Genomic DNA, 17,586 nt, shown 5'->3' on the forward strand with positions numbered 1-17,586 from the left:
ACACCCTGACTCTCTGTACACTCTCCCCTCTCCTCTGTGTGGTGCGTGTATGTATGTGTGTGTGCTAGTTCAAACCCTCGAAATTAGTCCGCTGTAGCCTTAATACCATCAGAGATTCCTGGCAGTGACTGTGTCTCACACACACAAACACACTCTCACGTGGTGCACACACACATTTGCATACACAGAGACACAGACTGAACTCCATATTCATTATAGGACCCTTTGATATCTATTCATTGATGAGAGAGAGAGAGAGAGAGACAGAGAGAGAGAGAGAGAGAGAGAGAGAGAGAGAGAGAGAGAGAGAGAGAGAGAGAGAGAGAGAGAGAGAGAGAGAGAGAGAGAGAGAGAGAGAGAGAGAGAGAGAGAGAGAGAGAGAGAGAGAGAGAGAGAGAGACAGAGAGCGAGGAGAGAGAGAGAGAGAGAGAGAGAGAGAGAGAGAGAGAGACAGAGAGAGAGAGAGAGAGAGAGAGAGAGAGAGAGAGAGAGAGAGAGAGAGAGAGACAGAGACAGAGACAGAGACAGAGACAGAGACAGAGACAGAGAGAGAGAGAGAGAGAGAGAGAGAGAGAGAGAGAGAGAGAGATCAAAACAATACTGGGTGCTGAGAGCGAGAACATCAGATACAGCTGAATCTTTTTTTACATTCTGTCTGTTCCCGTATAGGCCCTGTCTGTGTGTGGGAGACTCTGTCTGCATTGGGCAGGGTTTGGGCTCTGGCTTCAATAGGAGACATAGACACAGACAATTACAGTGTTACCATCTGCCCTACAACACCTCCCTATGACTCTCCTCATGACCAGGTGCACTGGCACTCTCTGCTCCGCGTTTCATCCTGTTACACACTCTTTGTTCCTTTTTCCATTTTCAGACTTTGAGAGTTTTTTAGGGTATGCTGTGAAGAGGTGATTTTGAAGAGGACCGACAAAAAAAGAAACAAAGAAGGAAAAACGTGCCAAAAAATAACTAAAAACTTTCAATGGTGTATTTTTCTTAATAGGACTACCTTAGATTCGAAGTTGTTGAGCTGTTACTCAGTAATATGGTGCCATCTCCTGGGAATCTTGAGAAATACAGACATTCATTTAGCTTCTCCACTGTCTGGACACAACCTTTTTGGAGTGGAACTCCAGTCGTTTTTATGTTTTGTAAAGGAATATATATATATATATATATATATATATATATAACCTGAAAAATGACTGGTATTTTATGAGCTTTGCATTATTAACATTTCTATTTCTATTTTGAGACAAGGTATCAAAGTATTGCTTGGTTTAAATGTGATGAAGGTTGTTGTATGGCTTGTCTAACTGATGCTGAGAGATGCTGACATGGGTTTCAACACACAGCACATATGTACACACATACTGTACACACGCACACGCCGGCATACACATGTGCTCACACACACAGTGCAGTTTGGACTCCAGTTGCTTTCCTGGTTAGAAAACACGTCAGTAACAGAGAACCTAGTTGGACCCCTTAGTAGGTTTACCACAGGTAGCCTATACAGATGCAAACCCATGCTGCGGGACACAGAAAGGTGAGGTAGACACTTCATTCACACCAATGAGTTTCTCTGTACGGTCGACTTCCTCTTCTTTTCTAATCAACAAAGCACAATCTACACGGTGAGAGGGTATCTGGTAGACCCACCACTGGATCCAATGATCTTATCGTCATTCAAAGGGTTTTTCTTCATTGTTGACTTTCTCCTTGTTTGCACTGTGAAGTTTAACATGGTGGATCTATCACAGGCTATGTCTGGGCCTTGCCTGGCCAATCTAAACATCCCCTCATCTTGATCCCCAGGCATCCCGGCTCTTTATCTTCCTCAAAGACACTGAACTCCACACAGAACTGTAGCCTGGCTGAAACTAATGATGAACACTGGATTAATGACAACCTCAGTAGATTAATATTATTCAGTAGTTTAGCATTGTTGGATTAATCCTGACAGCATATACAGTATGTATCAAATGTGGTAGGAGGTGAAACTGTGAAAGATTGAAAGAAGTCAGATTGCTAGCTAACTAGAATAAAATAGTAGCGTTCACTTTGGTGCTATAGATGTACAGATTTTTGCCAGACAGTGTTACTGTGACTATTGGTAAGGCCAGTATTTTAAGATACAGTTCTGTGTAATCTCAGATACAGGAAGGGCAATTGTTTTTGCTGTTGAAATTAAAATAGCCTCATCAATTAGTCTGTAGAGAGGGAGATATAGGCTACCTGCTTCTAACTAGCATCTGAGGGTGAAGATGGGGAGAAACCATGTCTACTCCCAAACACACCATGCTGAAAGAGGTCAGGGCAGAAGCGGGTAAACAGACTGGAATAGAAGACAGAACAGTGGCCAATGGCCATTGAGTAGATTTCTGGAAAATAACAATCATGGAAAACACAACAAATATTATGGTCAGTCCCACCATTGACAAGATCAGTTGAACCCTTTTCACCCAGAGGCATGGTTCTCTTATCATCCATAAGGGAACAGATAGGGAAGGGAGGCAGGGTAGTGAGGCCGAGGCAGGTCCACAGCTGTGATAGCTCCACCACAGAGATCTATGTTTGTTATATTATGTAATAAATTTATAATTAAAAACATGAATCCTGTGTATCAGCTCCTCATTGGTCTCGCTGCTGAGATCTACTTTGGCCAAAGCTTTAGCTGTGCCAACTGCCATGTCAGTTGTGACCGGAGTTATTCCCCTGGAAAACTCAAGAGGCCCTCTGGTGGAGAATTGCTGCCTTGTGGCTCTGTAGTTTAACAGTAGTCAGTGAAGAATAAAAAATAATAATTCCAAATCATTTATAACCTGGGTTAAAACCCTGAGTGAAGCACACCGGCAACAGACATAGTATGTAATGAAATTGGCCTTTTTTATCACAGTTCATAGGATACAATGGGATATCATACAGATAAAAAAAAAGTGTTTTCCATAGAGAACATTAAGGGCTCTATTCAATCCATATCGCAGGAGTTCAGAGTGATTTAAATGTGAAGGCAATGTTACATTTCTATTGTGCAATCTAACACTTCAGTGATATAGATAGAAAACAGTCCTTGAGTTCTATTACACATAGATCATGAACCTCTTAGAAGTGGTCATTCATTGTAGTTCTGTACTTCCGCAACACTTCCAGTTGACTAACATCATATATATGTATATCTAACTTGTACATTGATCGATAACTGCACTGGAATGAATTATTGGTGAAATTGATGCAGCCTTGCCATGTCAGGTGACAAGTATTGAGGATTTAAACCACACTGAAATAATATCTAACAGTCGCTAATGCCATCGCATGGTTACAAGGTACATTCATTGTTTAAAATACATAATAATATAAATAATAATATGCCATTTAGCAGACGCTTTTATCCAAAGCGACTTACAGTCATGCGTGCATACATTTTTGTGTATGGGTGGTCCCGGGGATTGAACCCACTACCTTTGCGTTACAAGCGCCGTGCTCTACCAGCTGAGCTACAGAGGACCACAAGACAATACGTGAAAGACATGACATAAAAGCTCTGGCTTTACACTGTAGCACTTAAGAGCAACAATAGCAGCCTTTACATACATGTACCCCACTATCACCTTAAATTGTACAAATCCCCATAAACGTGTGGTAAAAGCTTCAGAGAGCAAAAGCTGATGACAAAATCACAAGTAGCAAAGACTTCACGTTCACAGTTTCACTTTGCTCTCCAAAAATAGCAGGAATAGGAATGATAGCCCCACATTTTAAAACGCTTCACATTCTAGATCACCTCAAATAAATAGCCTGCTTCACACACTTTGGCACACGTTCCCCCTGCCTGACAACATCTATCCTACAGTATGTTTGTTCTCACATCAATAGATTTCCCCAGCTCTCACAGGTCACTACTATTATATGGGTCAAGGGTTAGCATTTCCGTAGCATCAGTCCCACAGAAGCATGGCTCTCCCATGGCATAAAATACACACGAGGAGAATGTAAGGATAACATGTCCACAAAGTGAGAATAACATGAATATAACATATCCACAACATCAGTCACTCAGGAGCAAGGCTCTCCCATGGTAGAGATGTAGAATGTCGACATTATCTGGATAACATATCCACAGTGTCCATAGCTGCATTGTAGTCAGAATCAGAGCTCGTGTTCACAACGTCAGTATAAAGTAAAGATAACGTGTCAATAATGTGAGGATAATGTATCCACATCAACATCCAGTCAGACAGACTCAGGGCTCTCTGGTTTCAGTCCCTCCTCAGCCGTCTGTAACGACTCCTCCTTGTTCTGCTCCAGCTCAAAGTTCTGCAAGTCAGGGATGAACAAAAAAAACATAATAATAAATGTATTTTATATCGCGCTTTTCATACAGAATCTCAAAGTCGCTAAAAAAAAAAGTTCTACAAAATAATAATTCAGGGAGCTGGCTGTCGATGGGAGATGGTCTTCCACAGATAGATGATGATGCAGTTCAGAAAAGGAGTAGCTTTAGTGCACTTAAGTCATTTAGGGCACTATTCAATCTGAATGAAGCGTTAGATTGTTCGCTAGAAATGTAATCTTCAGCGCTACGGATTGAATAGAGACCTTAGACTCTAAAATGGACCTCAGTAAGATGTGTATTACACATCATCTGCAGGCTGCTGCTTTTTGCCCACCACCACCACCACCACACCCCACCCCACGCCTGCTTTTGGTTCTGCTCCCTACCCCTAGCTTGGCTATGATCAAATTAATTACCTGAGCACTTCCTTGGGCAGGGAGCACCCTGCAGATCAGAGCCTAAACGCTAAGACCAAATGTATTATCGTTCACATTTTCTGTTCAATGAAATGTGATGTGCACCGAATACATTAATTCTAATTACAGTGCCAGAGCAACTGTCAGTCAAACAGCTGCAGGTAACTCTGGAGAGTGAAACAAAGGAAATAAGAGGGCATATATTATCAGAGTGCTTTTATCCAGAGAGAGAAATATGTACCTCTAGCTCCCGCATCACTTCATCCATGAAGTCACTAGAGTTCTGCTTGTAAGACATCGCCATCTTGATCGTTTCTTTAAACATCTAGGATACATTTTTAGAACACAGAATTTCCCCCCCTTTTTTTGTTATGCATGGGAATACAGTATACAGACAGATTATGGTGTGTAATTAAGGAGGTCAGTGTTGTCCATCCTCACCTTGACCACATTGGTCCCATCAGCAGCAGATACAAAGTACAAAGGAAGTCCCTGCTTCTTGGCAAAGTTAAAGTTCCTCTGGGTCACCTTCATATCAGCTGCAAACAACAGAAACAACCGAGTAAAAAATAAAGTGGGAAGGGAATAGAAGATGTGAAGAATAAGCCTGTCTGGCTGGACTCACCATCTATCTTGTTAGCCACCACCACACAGGGGATCTCAGGCCTGTACTCTCTCAGCTCTGTGTACCAGTTGGTCAGGTTCTTATAGGTGATCTTCCTCTGCACGTCAAACACCTGACAAACCCAGGTACAGTCAATGATACAGGCTATGACATAAGTGCAAGCCTTGTAGTAGTATTGTCTTAGAAGCTAGCATGAAGTCTTACCATGATACAGGCGTGAGCCTTGTGGTAGTACGAGGGATGCATGCTCCGGAACCGCTCCTGTCCAGCCGTATCCCAGAAGTCTTTGGGGCAGACATAAGCACAAACACAGCTGAAGGCAACCAAACAGATAGCATGGCAACCAGATAACAGAACAGCAGGATTATGGTTCACAGCAATAACAGATCAGTTTATTTAAAACCAGCTGACTATTTTAACAACTCATCAGTTTAAACCAGAGATTTTGATAAGGAAACAATTCATAAACATACCTACTAATACAGCCTTTCTGTCAATGGTGGTAGTGTATTTGTAGAGCGTCAGGGCATAGGTTGACAGCTGCTGGGGGCGACTGGAGAACAAGTTAAGGAATATAATAAACTTTGTCAACTATCTGTACCGTAGCTACAGCATATGGTAACATTGCTGGTCAAAAGGCATGTCGGCACGCTGGATGACTGACCAGTTACAAGCTAAATCGGTCACTGCATGAAGAATTGAGAAGGCATTGGGTTTCTCTCCATTTACTACTATCAACATTAGGCAACACTTACTTAGCTACATTAACCCAAAATACTGATAAATGTATTCTGTAATCATGTGACACTCAACCCAATTGCAGAATGAATAGATGAGAAAGGATACTATCCGTCAATCAGGAACCTCTCCATCAACCTGAAAGACAACAAGAGGCCGTTAGGGAGCATGCCAGCTATCTCCTGGGTCACAAAAAGTAAGCACTATCATCTTTGAGGTGAATTTGCTGTGACAAGAGATAGCTGGCATGCTCCCTAACTCCGTACTTCGATTTGCCCACTGCACTGTCCCCAAGGCAGATGATTTTGACTTGTTCATCTGCATCATATTTATCTTGGTCCAGTTCAGGAATGCCACTGGCGTCGCCTGCCATCCTTACTTCAGGATGGCGAAATCAGCTGCGTCGCAAAGCGGCTTAGTTAGCTAGCTACCTGGTTAGAAGTTAACTTTAGCTAGGAACAAGATGACTAACTGCACTTAGTCTGTGATTACACTGTGACTAACGCTAGCTAGCTTCTGAGTTAGCTAAATTAAACCGCTTAACGTTACCTAGACACACCTTTGCATGTAACTGTTACGTTATGACCCGAATCCATTTGAAGACATATGTCCAAGCTAACGTATTAGCTAGCGAAACTGGTGTGTTTTCAACTCGTTGGTTATCTAACTAGCTAACGTTAGATTACGTTTAGCTAATGTAGGCTTACATCCAGTCAGGAGCATTTGATATGTCTGGCTAGCTATATCTAACAACCTTATTTAGCTGTCAATAGTCTAGCAAAATAAGTAGCAAAACGTTAACGTAGCTATCGATGGAAAAACATTGTAGCTAGTTAGCTAGCATCTTCATGCTCTTGTAGCAACTGCTTCCATAGAGAATTTCTGTTTCTATGCAACGCAGACGCTACAAGCCCCCTTTTTTTTAAACGAGGCTGTTCCTATTATTGCCTGAAAATATATATATTCTTCTTCTTCGGTGGGGTTTATCTGCGGTTGGCATCCAACGTTATAGTGCATTACCGCCACCTACTATACTGGAGTGTGGGCCAGAGACAGGAAGAAACGAAATCCTACCTAGATGACAAAATATTTGAGACTTTATCTAATGACGTTCTACTCAATATCCTCTTTAAACTAATTTCCTGTATCCCCTTCTCCCTAGATCTCATCCTCTCTCTTTCCCTCTGATACTGCCCACACTGTAGCAATACATGCTCCACGGTCTCTGTTTCCTTACAATAATCACACTTTCCTGTTGGATGCTTTCCTATCACATTTAAGGTCTTATTCAACTGGCTGTGTCCCACCCTTAATCTTGTAAAAATAGCCTCCTCTCTTCTGTCCCTTCCTGCCGTCCTCCCCTCCCCGACTTTCCTCTGTACTTGAAATAAATGCATTCCCTTATTATCTATATTCCACTGCTCCTGCCATCTCTGCACCATCACTGTATATATCAGTATTTTTGCCTCTGCCTTGCTCATTGAAACTTCAACATCAACATCCCCACTACTAAGTGCTTGTTTAGACGGTTAATCTACTGCCTCGTTCCCCTCCACCCCCACATGGGCTGGGACCCAAGTACATCTTATCTGAAAACCCATCTGTTTAATCCTGCCATGGTTTTGTAGCACCTCATAAAGCAGGTATTGTCTGCTATGTGAGCTAAAGGACTGGAGACCCATTAACACTGCACATGAATCAGAGCAAATAACTACTCTGTCTTGTTTGACTTCCTCCACCCACTGCAAGGCCAACAGTATGGCCATCAGCTCTGCCGTGTATACAGCCAGATGACCTGTAATACGTTTCCTGACTTCCACCCCACATTCCTGCACTACAAATGCTGACCCAGTACGTCCTGTCCTTGGATCTTTTGAACCATCTGTGTAAATGGCCACACAATCCTGATACACAGTTTCCAGACGTCTCTTAAAGAAATCAGCTGGATCAACACCCTCCCTATATTTCTGTAGTCTCTCCAACACTTCTAGATCAAGTACTGGAGGCGGGAGTAGCCATGGTGGATTTACAAGAATAACTACTGTTGAACTAAACTCCCTTCCATACAGTCCCATCTCTTTTGCCTGGGTATTACCCACCCAAAGCTTGTGTTCTGTCTTCGCTCATGTTCCCAGCATGCCTGTACAAACCCTTTCGCAGGATGAGACACCCCATGTAAAAATATATCTTGGTCGCCAACGTTCTTATTATACCTCATTATACCGCAGCGTTGTTGAATACTAGTTTATGATTGGCTAAATTCTGTTGCGAAACGTTGCTTAAACAGAAGCAAAAAAGGGGAAGGACTAGTCATTGGGGATCTCAAATCAAATCAAATTTCATTTGTTACATGTGCCGAATACAACAGGTGTAGTAGACCTTACAGTGAAATGCTTACTTACAAGCCCTTAACCAACAATGCATTTTTAATGCAAATAGTCTGGGTAGCCATTTATTAGATGTTTAGGAGTCTTATGGCTTGGGGGTAGAAGCTGTTTAGAAGCCTCTTGGACATAGACTTGGCGCTCCGGTACCGCTTGCCGTGCGGTAGCAGAGAGAACAGTCTATGACTAGGGTGGCTGGAGTCTTTGACATTTTTAGGGCCTTCCTCTGACACCGCCTGGTATAGAGGTCCTGGATGGCAGGAAGCTTGGCCCCAGTGATGTACTGGGCCGTACGCACTACCCTCTGTAGTGCCTTGCGGTCGGAGGCTGAGCAGTTGTCATACCAGGCAGTGATGCAACCAGTCTGAATGCTCTCGATGGTGCAGCTGTAGAACCTTTTGAGGATCTGAGGACCCATGCCAAATCTTTTCAGTCTCCTTAGGGGGAATAGGTTTTGTTGTGCCCTCTTCACGACTGTCTTGGTGTGTTTGGACCATATTAGTTTGTTGGTGATGTGGACACCAAGGAACTTGAAGCTCTCAACCTGCTCCACTACAGCCCGTTGATGAGAATGGGGGTGTGCTCGGTCCTCTTCTTTTTCCTGTAGTCCACAATCATCTCCTTTTTCTTGATCACGTTGAGGGAGAGGTTGTTGTCCTTGCACCACACAGCCAGGTCTCTGACCTCCTCCCTATAGGCTGTCTCGTCGTTGTTGGTGATCAGGCCTACCACTGTTGTGTCATCGGCAAACTTAATGATGGGGTTGGAGTCGTGCCTGGCCATGCAGTCATGAGTGAACAGGGAGTACAGGAGGGGACTGACCACGCCCCCGTGTTGAGGATCAGCGTGGCGGATGTGAAGTTACCTACCCTTACTACCTGGGGGCGGCCCATCAGGAAGTCCAGAATCCAGTTGCAGAGGGAGGTGTTTAGTCCCAGGGTCCTTAGCTTAGTGATGAGCTTTGAGGGCACTATGGTGTTGAACGCTGAGCTGAAGTCAATGAATAGCATTCTCACATAGGTGTTCCTTTTGTCCAGGTGTGAAAGGGCAGTGTGGAGCGCAATAGAGATTGCATCATCTGTGGATCTGTTGGGGCGGTATGCAAATTGGAGTGGGTCTAGGGTTTCTGGGATAATTATGTTGATATGAGCCATGACCAGCCTTTCAAAGCACTCCATGGCTACAGACATGAGTGCTACGGGTCGGTAGTCATTTAGGCAGGTTACCTTAGTGTTCTTGGGCACAGGGACTATGGTGGTCTGCTTGAAACATGTTGGTATTACAGACTCAGATAGGGAGAGGTTGAAAATGTCAGTGAAGACACTTGCCAGTTGGTCAGCGCATGCTTGGAGTACACGTCCTGGTAATCCGTCTGGCCCTGCGGCCTTGTGAATGTTGACCTGTTTAAAGGTCTTACTCACATCGGCTACGGAGAGCGTAGATCTTTGGATCTACCTGAATTTGTCCAATAGAAACTCTAGTTTTAGTTGCAAAACTTCTGTTTTGGACTAATGATTGTATCCATGTTTTCTTTTTCCATGAGTGAAAAAAGTACATTCATTGTCATTGTTGAAAATGTCTTTATTGATTGATTACCACGTTTTGACAAGTTTGGCAAGCCCCCCCACTTGTGCCATGTCATATCATACCTGGGCTACCTATTGAGATGTGCCTTTTGTTAAGTAAATCAGGTGTTCAATGAGGTGAAAAGGAGACTGGAATAGGATTTTAAGGGTTTCACAAAATATGAAGGTAGGCCACAGGTGAAGTAGTGTTTGTGCAGTAGGACTAATCCTTTTTTTCACAGAAATATTCATAACATTCAAGCATGCTGGATAGCCTATGTATTCTTCTCAGTTATTCAAATAAAATGTGTGATAAACCATTGTGTTTATTAATATAAAAAATAACTAACTTTTTAATCTCATCATCAACAAGGATATGTGATTGTCAGGTTAGCTTGTCAGCATCATTTTACTCAATGCAGCATAGGCCCTACATAACAATAAGGCACAAGTAACTGCTTTCTTCAGTGCAGAGCATTTTGATACTGCTTTATTTATTGCTGGGTTAAGGGGGTAGAGGAAATGGAAGGAGAAATGGGAAGGAGGAGAAGAAGGAAGGGAGGAGAGGGAAGGGCTCCTATTACACCACGTCCACGATGAGTGGAGCGATGAACTCGGAATGACGAATTCCGAAAGAGAAGCTAGGAGGTTTGATCCTGGTGAAGGTCACCTACCAACGGAAGACAGGCAGTTAGGGCACTACCCATGCAACAGTGGGTAGAAAAACACTTTGTAGAAGATATTTTCATATTTTTTCTTTTAAGATGTTAATCATTGCACAACAGTAATATAAGAGTGATATGGGGATGATGAGGTGACTTGCCTGTTCAGGGTGGTGAGCTCCGGGGCCTGGTTTCATGGTGGTGTCTCCAGGCATGCTGTTGCGTCCTGTCATGCTGTAGTGGGGGGGCTTGTGTTTGTAGGTGAAGGGGTCCACCACTCTGTATGTCCCTGGACCAGGGGTCTGATGGACAGATGGAAACACAGGGAAGAAGTCTGAGGGAAGAAACAATTAACAATAGGCCTACTAATGCAAACTGTTCATCTTCCATAAAGAGGACAGGTGAGATGTCCATTTGGAAGAGTCTGTGTTTGACATGTCAGATCTACCTTCTGCAGGTCCTCGTGGAAGCTGCCTATCTTGCTGCGTCCTCGGAGGGAGAAGTTAGGGGCGGAGGTTTTGTTGACGGTGGCAGGCCCCAGCACAGAGGGCAGCATGTAAGCAGCAGGGCCTGAGAGAACGCACACAAACAATCACATTCCGTAAGTACACCAACATTCTATTCCACATTTCTATACACCAACATTTTATTCCACAGTTCTATCCCATTCTGTCAGTCTTCATCGAACATGCTATCACTGAACATTCTTATCACTGAACATTCTATCGATCACATTCTAAAACTCTACAGCCAGCATTCTAATCTACGTCTCTTAAAGCCACAGTGTTGGACTGTTATCATTATTGAAGAGGATGTTACCTGGGGTCTGGTCGTTGCGGAAGCCTTTGCTCCTGGCAGACAGGGAGTAGGCAGGGGCAGAGTAATATGCAGACTGCCCTGACCTCTCAGGGGAGTAGCGGCCTGAAACACCAAACAGACAGTAAGAACACAGTCTCATATTATATGTGTTGAGTCTGTATGTGTTGTAGTTTCTGAGAGACGGTGTGTGAGTTTTGAGCATGCTTGTGTGTGTGAACTTGCAAGTGTGTGTGTTACTGACCAGGTCCAGGGGTTTGGAACAGCTGGGGGTCTTTGGGGCGGCTGTAGAGGGAGTATGAAGGGGTCCCGTCACGCCCAATCCTGGTGATGTTGGAGGGAACCAAGTACCCCGGCCCGGGGGAGCAGTCTGAGCTGAACTTGTGGTGGCGCGTCCCAAAACTGAACGCTGGCCCTTTCAGCATTCTGGGGTCATGGTAGTTCAGACCTGAAGGAGAGGTGAAGATGATTGCCCATGTCAGTTTATACCCCAAAATAAAACCAATCAACCAACGAATCAATAGGTAACAACCAATCAACCAATGAATCAATCAGTCAATCACTAAGTTAGTTGTACCAGTGGCTCCAGGCAGGGCATACTTGGGTCCAGGGCTGCTGTAGAGAGCAGCGATGGGGCCACGGGGCTTATGGGGCCTCCAGGAGCCAACCCAAACATCAATGCCTGACATGATTAGTCTGGGGAGGAGAGAAGACAGAGGTTAGAATCTATTAACCAGTTTAGATTCCCATCCTCAATAGTCATTTCCATCAAAACATTCTAAAAACTATTTTTAGGATAGCTGTAAGCAGATTGCCAATCATTCTGGTAATTGGCAACCTTGTTAGTGCTGGTGTGTCAGTGCTCGTGTCTGGAGCTCCTTTGTCTGTTTGGTTGGTGTTCGAAACTAACTTTGGCGCAATAGTGACGTGCACGTCACTATTATGTAATATAATAATGTCATGCGCTCAACTGGCGCGCTAAAGTTTCTTAGCAACTGTGCACTGAAGGCAGGTGAGAAATGGCTGTGTGTGACTGTTACTTGCTTTACTCAATAAAATAGGTCGATTATTTTAACTGTTATACATTATTTTAAAAAATCATAATACTGTCTATGGGTCCCTGCTGCCTCAACCGATTTCATCTTAATCTAGATTCTCTCTCGAAAATAAAAAGTTCACGTCGCAGCATTCTAGTAGTGACGAAAGTATTGAACGAGCCTACCACCATATAGCCTACTAACGTTACTGTAGTCAATATAGGAGACGGTCGATCAAAAAGTTATTCCACACCAACCATGACCGCGCGTCTGGTCTGGCTGTATTATCATTTCCAAGCTTATCTAAATGGGCATCCGTCGGCAAGATAAACATTGATCGACCTTATCTACAATCTGTATTGTAGTTAGTTGTATTCTTGGCACTGGGCGCGTCGCCCTAGGACACAGCACGTGGATTGGACCAACCTGGGTCCCTGATTGTTTATGACTTTGGTTGTCCTCAAACTCACTACGACGACGTTACCATGGAGACGCAACTTTGACAGGCAGGTCAGATTTATATCACAATGTGGCAAAAAAACAAACATGTTGTTAATAATTTACCAAAATGAAGAACACAATTATTCATGTTGTTTTTGTTATGCAATGCAGTCAGAACTTGTTAAAAAATATGCTGTGTCTGTCTAGATCTGTCTGTGTTTTGACAGCTGGATAAACCAGCAGACATTAAACCTACCAATTGACCCCCAATATTACGGAAACTTTTTCAAAATTATAGATATTTGCAGCCGGCCGCGACCGGGAGACCCATGGGGCGGCGCACAATTGGCCCAGCGTCGTCCAGGGTAGGGGAGGGTTTGGCCGGCAGGGATGTTCTTGTCCCATCGCGCACTAGCGACTCCTGTGGCGGGCCGGGCGCAGTGCACGCTGACTCGGTCGCCAGGTTTATGGCGTTTCCTCCGACACATTGGTGCGGCTGGCTTCCGGGTTAAGCGGGCACTGTGTCAAGAAGCAGTGCGGCACGGTTGGGTGGTGTTTCGGAGGACGCACGACTCTCGACCTTCGCCTCTCCGGTGTCCGTACGGGAGTTGCAGCGATGGGACAAAATACAAAAAAATATAATAATATAGATATTTGATGGAAGAGTCAGAATAATTCCTTAAATAACCACAAGGTGGTGGCATTGCTCAGCTCTGTCAATTGACACCCAATTCACTCAAACAGGCTACGTAGGCATCCTCTGTACTACTGGGTGTACACAATGTTTACATTGTATTTTAAGGACAGATGTGATTTCACATAAATGTTCAATTACAATGTTCTCAAGAGAAACAGCTTGCATGGTGTGTTCATTTTAACATCTCATCTGCACTTGACTGAAAATGTGCCTGTGCCTTGAGTGTTCAGAATACATCAAAGTCAACTAATCTAACAGTGGTTTTGGCATTAGTTAAACATTTGACATCCAGACCTTTATAATGTGACAAGTACATAAATATGTCTAGGCCTGATTGAGACAATAATAAACCTGTTTACTGTCGCCTCTCGATCAAACTCACTTTAATGCGCCTCATTTCTATGGGGTTTAGGATCTGAGTAGCAGGCTGACGGCTTTTAAATGATGATTAATGAAAAACTTAAACAAAACCTTTGTGGAAAATTAAGGATCAGGAGGTTAAATATAATCAAATAAAATTTATCAGCATTCAGATTATTGAGTATGGTAGGTCACCTTCCAATGGAAGACAGGCAGTTAGGGCACCACCCATGCAACAGTGGGTAGAAAAACACTTTGTAGAAGATATTTTCATATTTTTTCTTTTAAGATGTTAATCATTGCACAACAGTAATATAAGAGTGATATGGGGATGATGAGGTGACTTGCCTGTTCAGGGTGGTGAGCTCCGGGGCCTGGTTTCATGGTGGTGTCTCCAGGCATGCTGTTGCGTCCTGTCATGCTGTAGTGGGGGGGCTTGTGTTTGTAGGTGAAGGGGTCCACCACTCTGTATGTCCCTGGACCAGGGGTCTGATGTACAGATGGAAACACAGGGAAGAAGTCTGAGGGAAGAAACAATTAACAATAGGCCTACTAATGCAAACTGTTCATCTTCCATAAAGAGGACAGGTGAGATGTCCATTTGGAAGAGTCTGTGTTTGACATGTCAGATCTACCTTCTGCAGGTCCTCGTGGAAGCTGCCTATCTTGCTGCGTCCTCGGAGGGAGAAGTTAGGGGCGGAGGTTTTGTTGACGGTGGCAGGCCCCAGCACAGAGGGCAGCATGTAAGCAGCAGGGCCTGAGAGAAAGCACACAAACAATCACATTCCGTAAGTACACCAACATTCTATTCCACATTTCTATACACCAACATTTTATTCCACAGTTCTATCCCATTCTGTCAGTCTTCATCGAACATGCTATCACTGAACATTCTTATCACTGAACATTCTATCGATCACATGTATGGCCAAAACGCTGTTATGTTCTTTGGAAATGTTCTCTCCAGCACTCACTTTTGAGTGATTTTATGCCTTATTTCTCTTGCATGGTTGTCAATTTACACAGTTCCTGGATAAAGGTGTCAATGTCACTCTAGAGAGCACTAAAGAAAAGTGGTAAAGAGAAAGAGGGAGATATATAGCTAGAAAGACATACGTAAAATGACGAAGAGAGAGAGAAACTACTCAAAGTAGCCCCGAAAAAGCCAGCTCTTTAATAGTGGTGCATTAAATATGTAGTGAAATATGATTGGCTATACAGACACTGGCTCCAGACCCCTTCATGGCATGAATATCTACATCACTTGTGGTTTGGTGTTCATCTCTCTGAATTGACCAGCTGAGCACAGATTCCAATCTCTCAAGTCCCTACATAGTTTTGGATTATTGATGCTTGAGTCTGATGCTAAACCGTGATAAGCTTTGAGACGTAGTCAATAAAGGTTAGAGCCTGTGACCGGGTGTTCTATTAAACAGCCTTCCATGCCTGTCCAACCTCTCGCTCTAAAGACATCTGAGTCTCTCTGTCTGAATCCCATTACTCTGTCTAATTAAAAACTTCAACCCGTAGCGCTGCCCTCCAGGGCCAATAGTCCCAGGACCTCTGAACTGGCCCCTGCCGTAGCACGCTGCTTTCATTAGATTAAACACAATAATGAGAAAATCTTTTGTCTTTGCATATAATTAAGGCTCAGATGAAGGACGTGTTGATCGATGGCATGGAGTGACAGGTTCGTAAATATGTTAGAGCTGCCGATGAGGTCCTGCCAGGGATCAATAGAAAATGTCCAGCTCAGATTGGAGTGCAGGGATAGGCTGTCGTCACAGCAACGGGACGTTGTCAATACTAACAACCAGTTACATCTCTCATACTGCAGACATGGATGGAGTCCTCTATCTGAGGGTGTGTGTGTGGGGGGGTCCACTCTACAGAGAGAGAGGCTCTGTGAGTGTGTGTGTCCAGTGGTTACTAATCGTAACCCTTATTCAACAAATCAAGATCTACATTAGAAATCACTTAGATTGTTCGCCTGTTTTAGTTCCGGGCTGGAATAAAAGCCAGCACACCCTGCAGCTCTCCAGGACCAGGGTTGGTGATCACTGTTTTAAAAATATATTTTTCCTTCCCGTCACTGGAGGGCAGTGTTGTCCTATATGAAAGGGAGGCTCATTCTACGCTGACAGTGTGAGACTGCGGAACACATTAGAATCGTGTGTTGCTTGTTGTACTGTGCTTAAATTAAGGAGTAATGTTTCACTATAACCAAAATATGAATCAATTATAATATTTTACATCAAAAGTGAATCGGTTTGATTTTATGAACAAGGTGCTCCTGTGTGACTCAGTTGGTAGAGCATGGCACTTGCAATGTCAGGGTTGTTGGGGGTAGAAGGATTACTTTATCCTATCCCAGGTATTCCTTAAAGAGGTGGGGTTTCAAATGTCTCCGGAAGGTGGTGAGTGACTCCGCTGTCCTGGCGTCGTGAGGGAGCTTGTTCCACCATTGGGGTGCCAACTACTTCTGCTTTAGTTTGAGTTTTCTACATTGTGTATTACTTTAACATGCAAGTACAAGCTATCCAAAAAACGGATTGTTGTTTTGTTTTTACCCAAGTTGTTGTTGTTTTTCTTCAAAATGTTAATGTGTAGTGTATTTGTAATTGAGACAACATGAGAAGACGAGAGATATTCCTAGGTATTGCCATGGTATTGGCTGTGTATGTTTGAGGAGATTGGAGAGAATGTCAACATGGTACACAGGCCAGTATTGACAACACTTCACTCCTCTCTCATACACAGACACAAAGCCACTGTCACATGACTGAGGTATTGGCAATTTGTCTGATTGCACCATACGGTGGGACTCTTGCTTCCAGATTAAACACAGACAGACAGACGGACGGACCACTTTGAATGTAATCAATACATTAAACAATTAACTGGAAACGGCAAAAAAATGTGCTGTCAGTGTGCTTGGAAACAGAAAGATACATTGTATTATTTTATTTATTTGACAGTGTTAGCCTCTACCCACTCATCTGTGATGACTAATGCTAGTCAATTACAGTGCTGGTGATTCCTACAGTGTTCTCAAGTACTGTTAGAGCTGCCATAGTAAAACAGTTCAGCGCCTCTATGTCCCCCTGTCTCACACACACACACACACACACACACACACACACACACACACACACACACACACACACACACACACACACACACACACTCTTAACCTGCATTACCAACTACAGCCAAACTGTCACTGCTCATAATTGGGTCTCACTGTCGGGACAGAAATCAGCCTCACTGTTCAGACTAAAACTGAAACATCCCTCACTCATCCCTCATCTCGCCCCGCCCCCTGGTGAGTTTGGTGTATGTGTGTGTGTGTCTGTGTGTGAGTTTGAGTGTGTGTGACAGTGGTAGCCTGGGGGCCTGGTTGCTGTTGACAGGTAAGAGGGTTTCTGATTTGAGGAGAGCCGTCTCCCAGTCGACTGCAGCTGCCTCCTCAAGTGACACCTCCCTGTTACCGGGGGGATTAGGGGTGT

The 17,586-nt window shown here is 43.8% G+C and overlaps 3 protein-coding genes across 7 annotated transcripts; all 3 read right to left on the minus strand.

Annotated features, from left to right (window-relative positions):
• Positions 1–3,440: 3,440 nt before the first annotated feature.
• Positions 3,441–7,031, minus strand: LOC121576367 (rab-like protein 2A). Of its 3 annotated transcripts, none has more exons than XM_041889452.2 (8): positions 6,675–7,031; positions 6,224–6,253; positions 5,851–5,930; positions 5,582–5,661; positions 5,378–5,489; positions 5,194–5,291; positions 4,994–5,077; positions 3,441–4,317 (listed from the first exon to the last, which is right to left on the minus strand). In XM_041889452.2, exons 1-8 carry the CDS (start codon positions 6,680–6,682, stop codon positions 4,234–4,236), a joined length of 576 nt encoding a protein of 191 aa, XP_041745386.1. In that variant the 5' UTR covers positions 6,683–7,031; the 3' UTR covers positions 3,441–4,233. The 3 variants fall into 3 exon arrangements, with proteins under 3 accessions (XP_041745386.1, XP_041745384.1, XP_041745385.1); XM_041889450.1 differs by having other exon boundaries at positions 6,382–7,031; XM_041889451.1 differs by having other exon boundaries at positions 4,231–4,317; positions 4,994–5,112; positions 6,382–7,031.
• A 3,028-nt stretch (positions 7,032–10,059) lies between these two features.
• Positions 10,060–13,359, minus strand: LOC121577207 (outer dense fiber protein 3-B-like). 3 transcript variants are annotated; one of them, XM_041890971.1, is made up of 7 exons: positions 13,277–13,359; positions 12,120–12,238; positions 11,787–11,990; positions 11,546–11,647; positions 11,175–11,296; positions 10,888–11,028; positions 10,060–10,734 (listed from the first exon to the last, which is right to left on the minus strand). In XM_041890971.1, exons 2-7 carry the CDS (start codon positions 12,229–12,231, stop codon positions 10,645–10,647), a joined length of 771 nt encoding a protein of 256 aa, XP_041746905.1. In that variant the 5' UTR covers positions 12,232–12,238; positions 13,277–13,359; the 3' UTR covers positions 10,060–10,644. The 3 variants fall into 3 exon arrangements, with proteins under 3 accessions (XP_041746905.1, XP_041746904.1, XP_041746903.1); XM_041890970.2 differs by lacking the exon at positions 13,277–13,359 and adding an exon at positions 12,922–13,047; XM_041890969.1 differs by lacking the exon at positions 13,277–13,359 and adding an exon at positions 12,381–12,438.
• On the minus strand, positions 12,234–14,881 carry LOC121577408 (outer dense fiber protein 3-like). The gene is made up of 3 exons (XM_041891161.1): positions 14,713–14,881; positions 14,422–14,566; positions 12,234–12,238 (listed from the first exon to the last, which is right to left on the minus strand). Exons 1-3 carry the CDS (start codon positions 14,818–14,820, stop codon positions 12,234–12,236), a joined length of 258 nt encoding a protein of 85 aa, XP_041747095.1. The 5' UTR covers positions 14,821–14,881.
• Positions 14,882–17,586: the final 2,705 nt, after the last annotated feature.

This window comes from Coregonus clupeaformis, chromosome 11, assembly GCF_020615455.1.
Source record: "Coregonus clupeaformis isolate EN_2021a chromosome 11, ASM2061545v1, whole genome shotgun sequence".
Taxonomy (NCBI): domain Eukaryota; kingdom Metazoa; phylum Chordata; class Actinopteri; order Salmoniformes; family Salmonidae; genus Coregonus; species Coregonus clupeaformis.

Bases quoted from the DNA above. Each gene is read 5' to 3' on its own strand.
- LOC121576367 (XM_041889450.1), bottom strand. From the start codon at position 6,488: ATGGCAGGCGACGCCAGTGGCATTCCTGAACTGGACCAAGATAAATAT. The intron at 5,292-5,377 runs GTGAGTCCAGCC...TGTTGTTTGCAG, and splicing joins GGTGGCTAACAAGATAGATG to CTGATATGAAGGTGACCCAG. The intron at 5,078-5,193 runs GTGAGGATGGAC...AATGTATCCTAG, and splicing joins ATGGGACCAATGTGGTCAAG to ATGTTTAAAGAAACGATCAA.
- LOC121577207 (XM_041890971.1), bottom strand. From the start codon at position 12,231: ATGTCAGGCATTGATGTTTGGGTTGGCTCCTGGAGGCCCCATAAGCCC. The intron at 11,648-11,786 runs GTCAGTAACACA...TTGGTGTTTCAG, and splicing joins GTTCCAAACCCCTGGACCTG to GCCGCTACTCCCCTGAGAGG. The intron at 10,735-10,887 runs GCAAGTCACCTC...TTCCGTTGGTAG, and splicing joins GAGCTCACCACCCTGAACAG to GTGACCTTCACCAGGATCAA.
- LOC121577408 (XM_041891161.1), bottom strand. From the start codon at position 14,820: ATGCTGCCCTCTGTGCTGGGGCCTGCCACCGTCAACAAAACCTCCGCC. The intron at 14,567-14,712 runs GTAGATCTGACA...TCTGTACATCAG, and splicing joins TCCACGAGGACCTGCAGAAG to ACCCCTGGTCCAGGGACATA.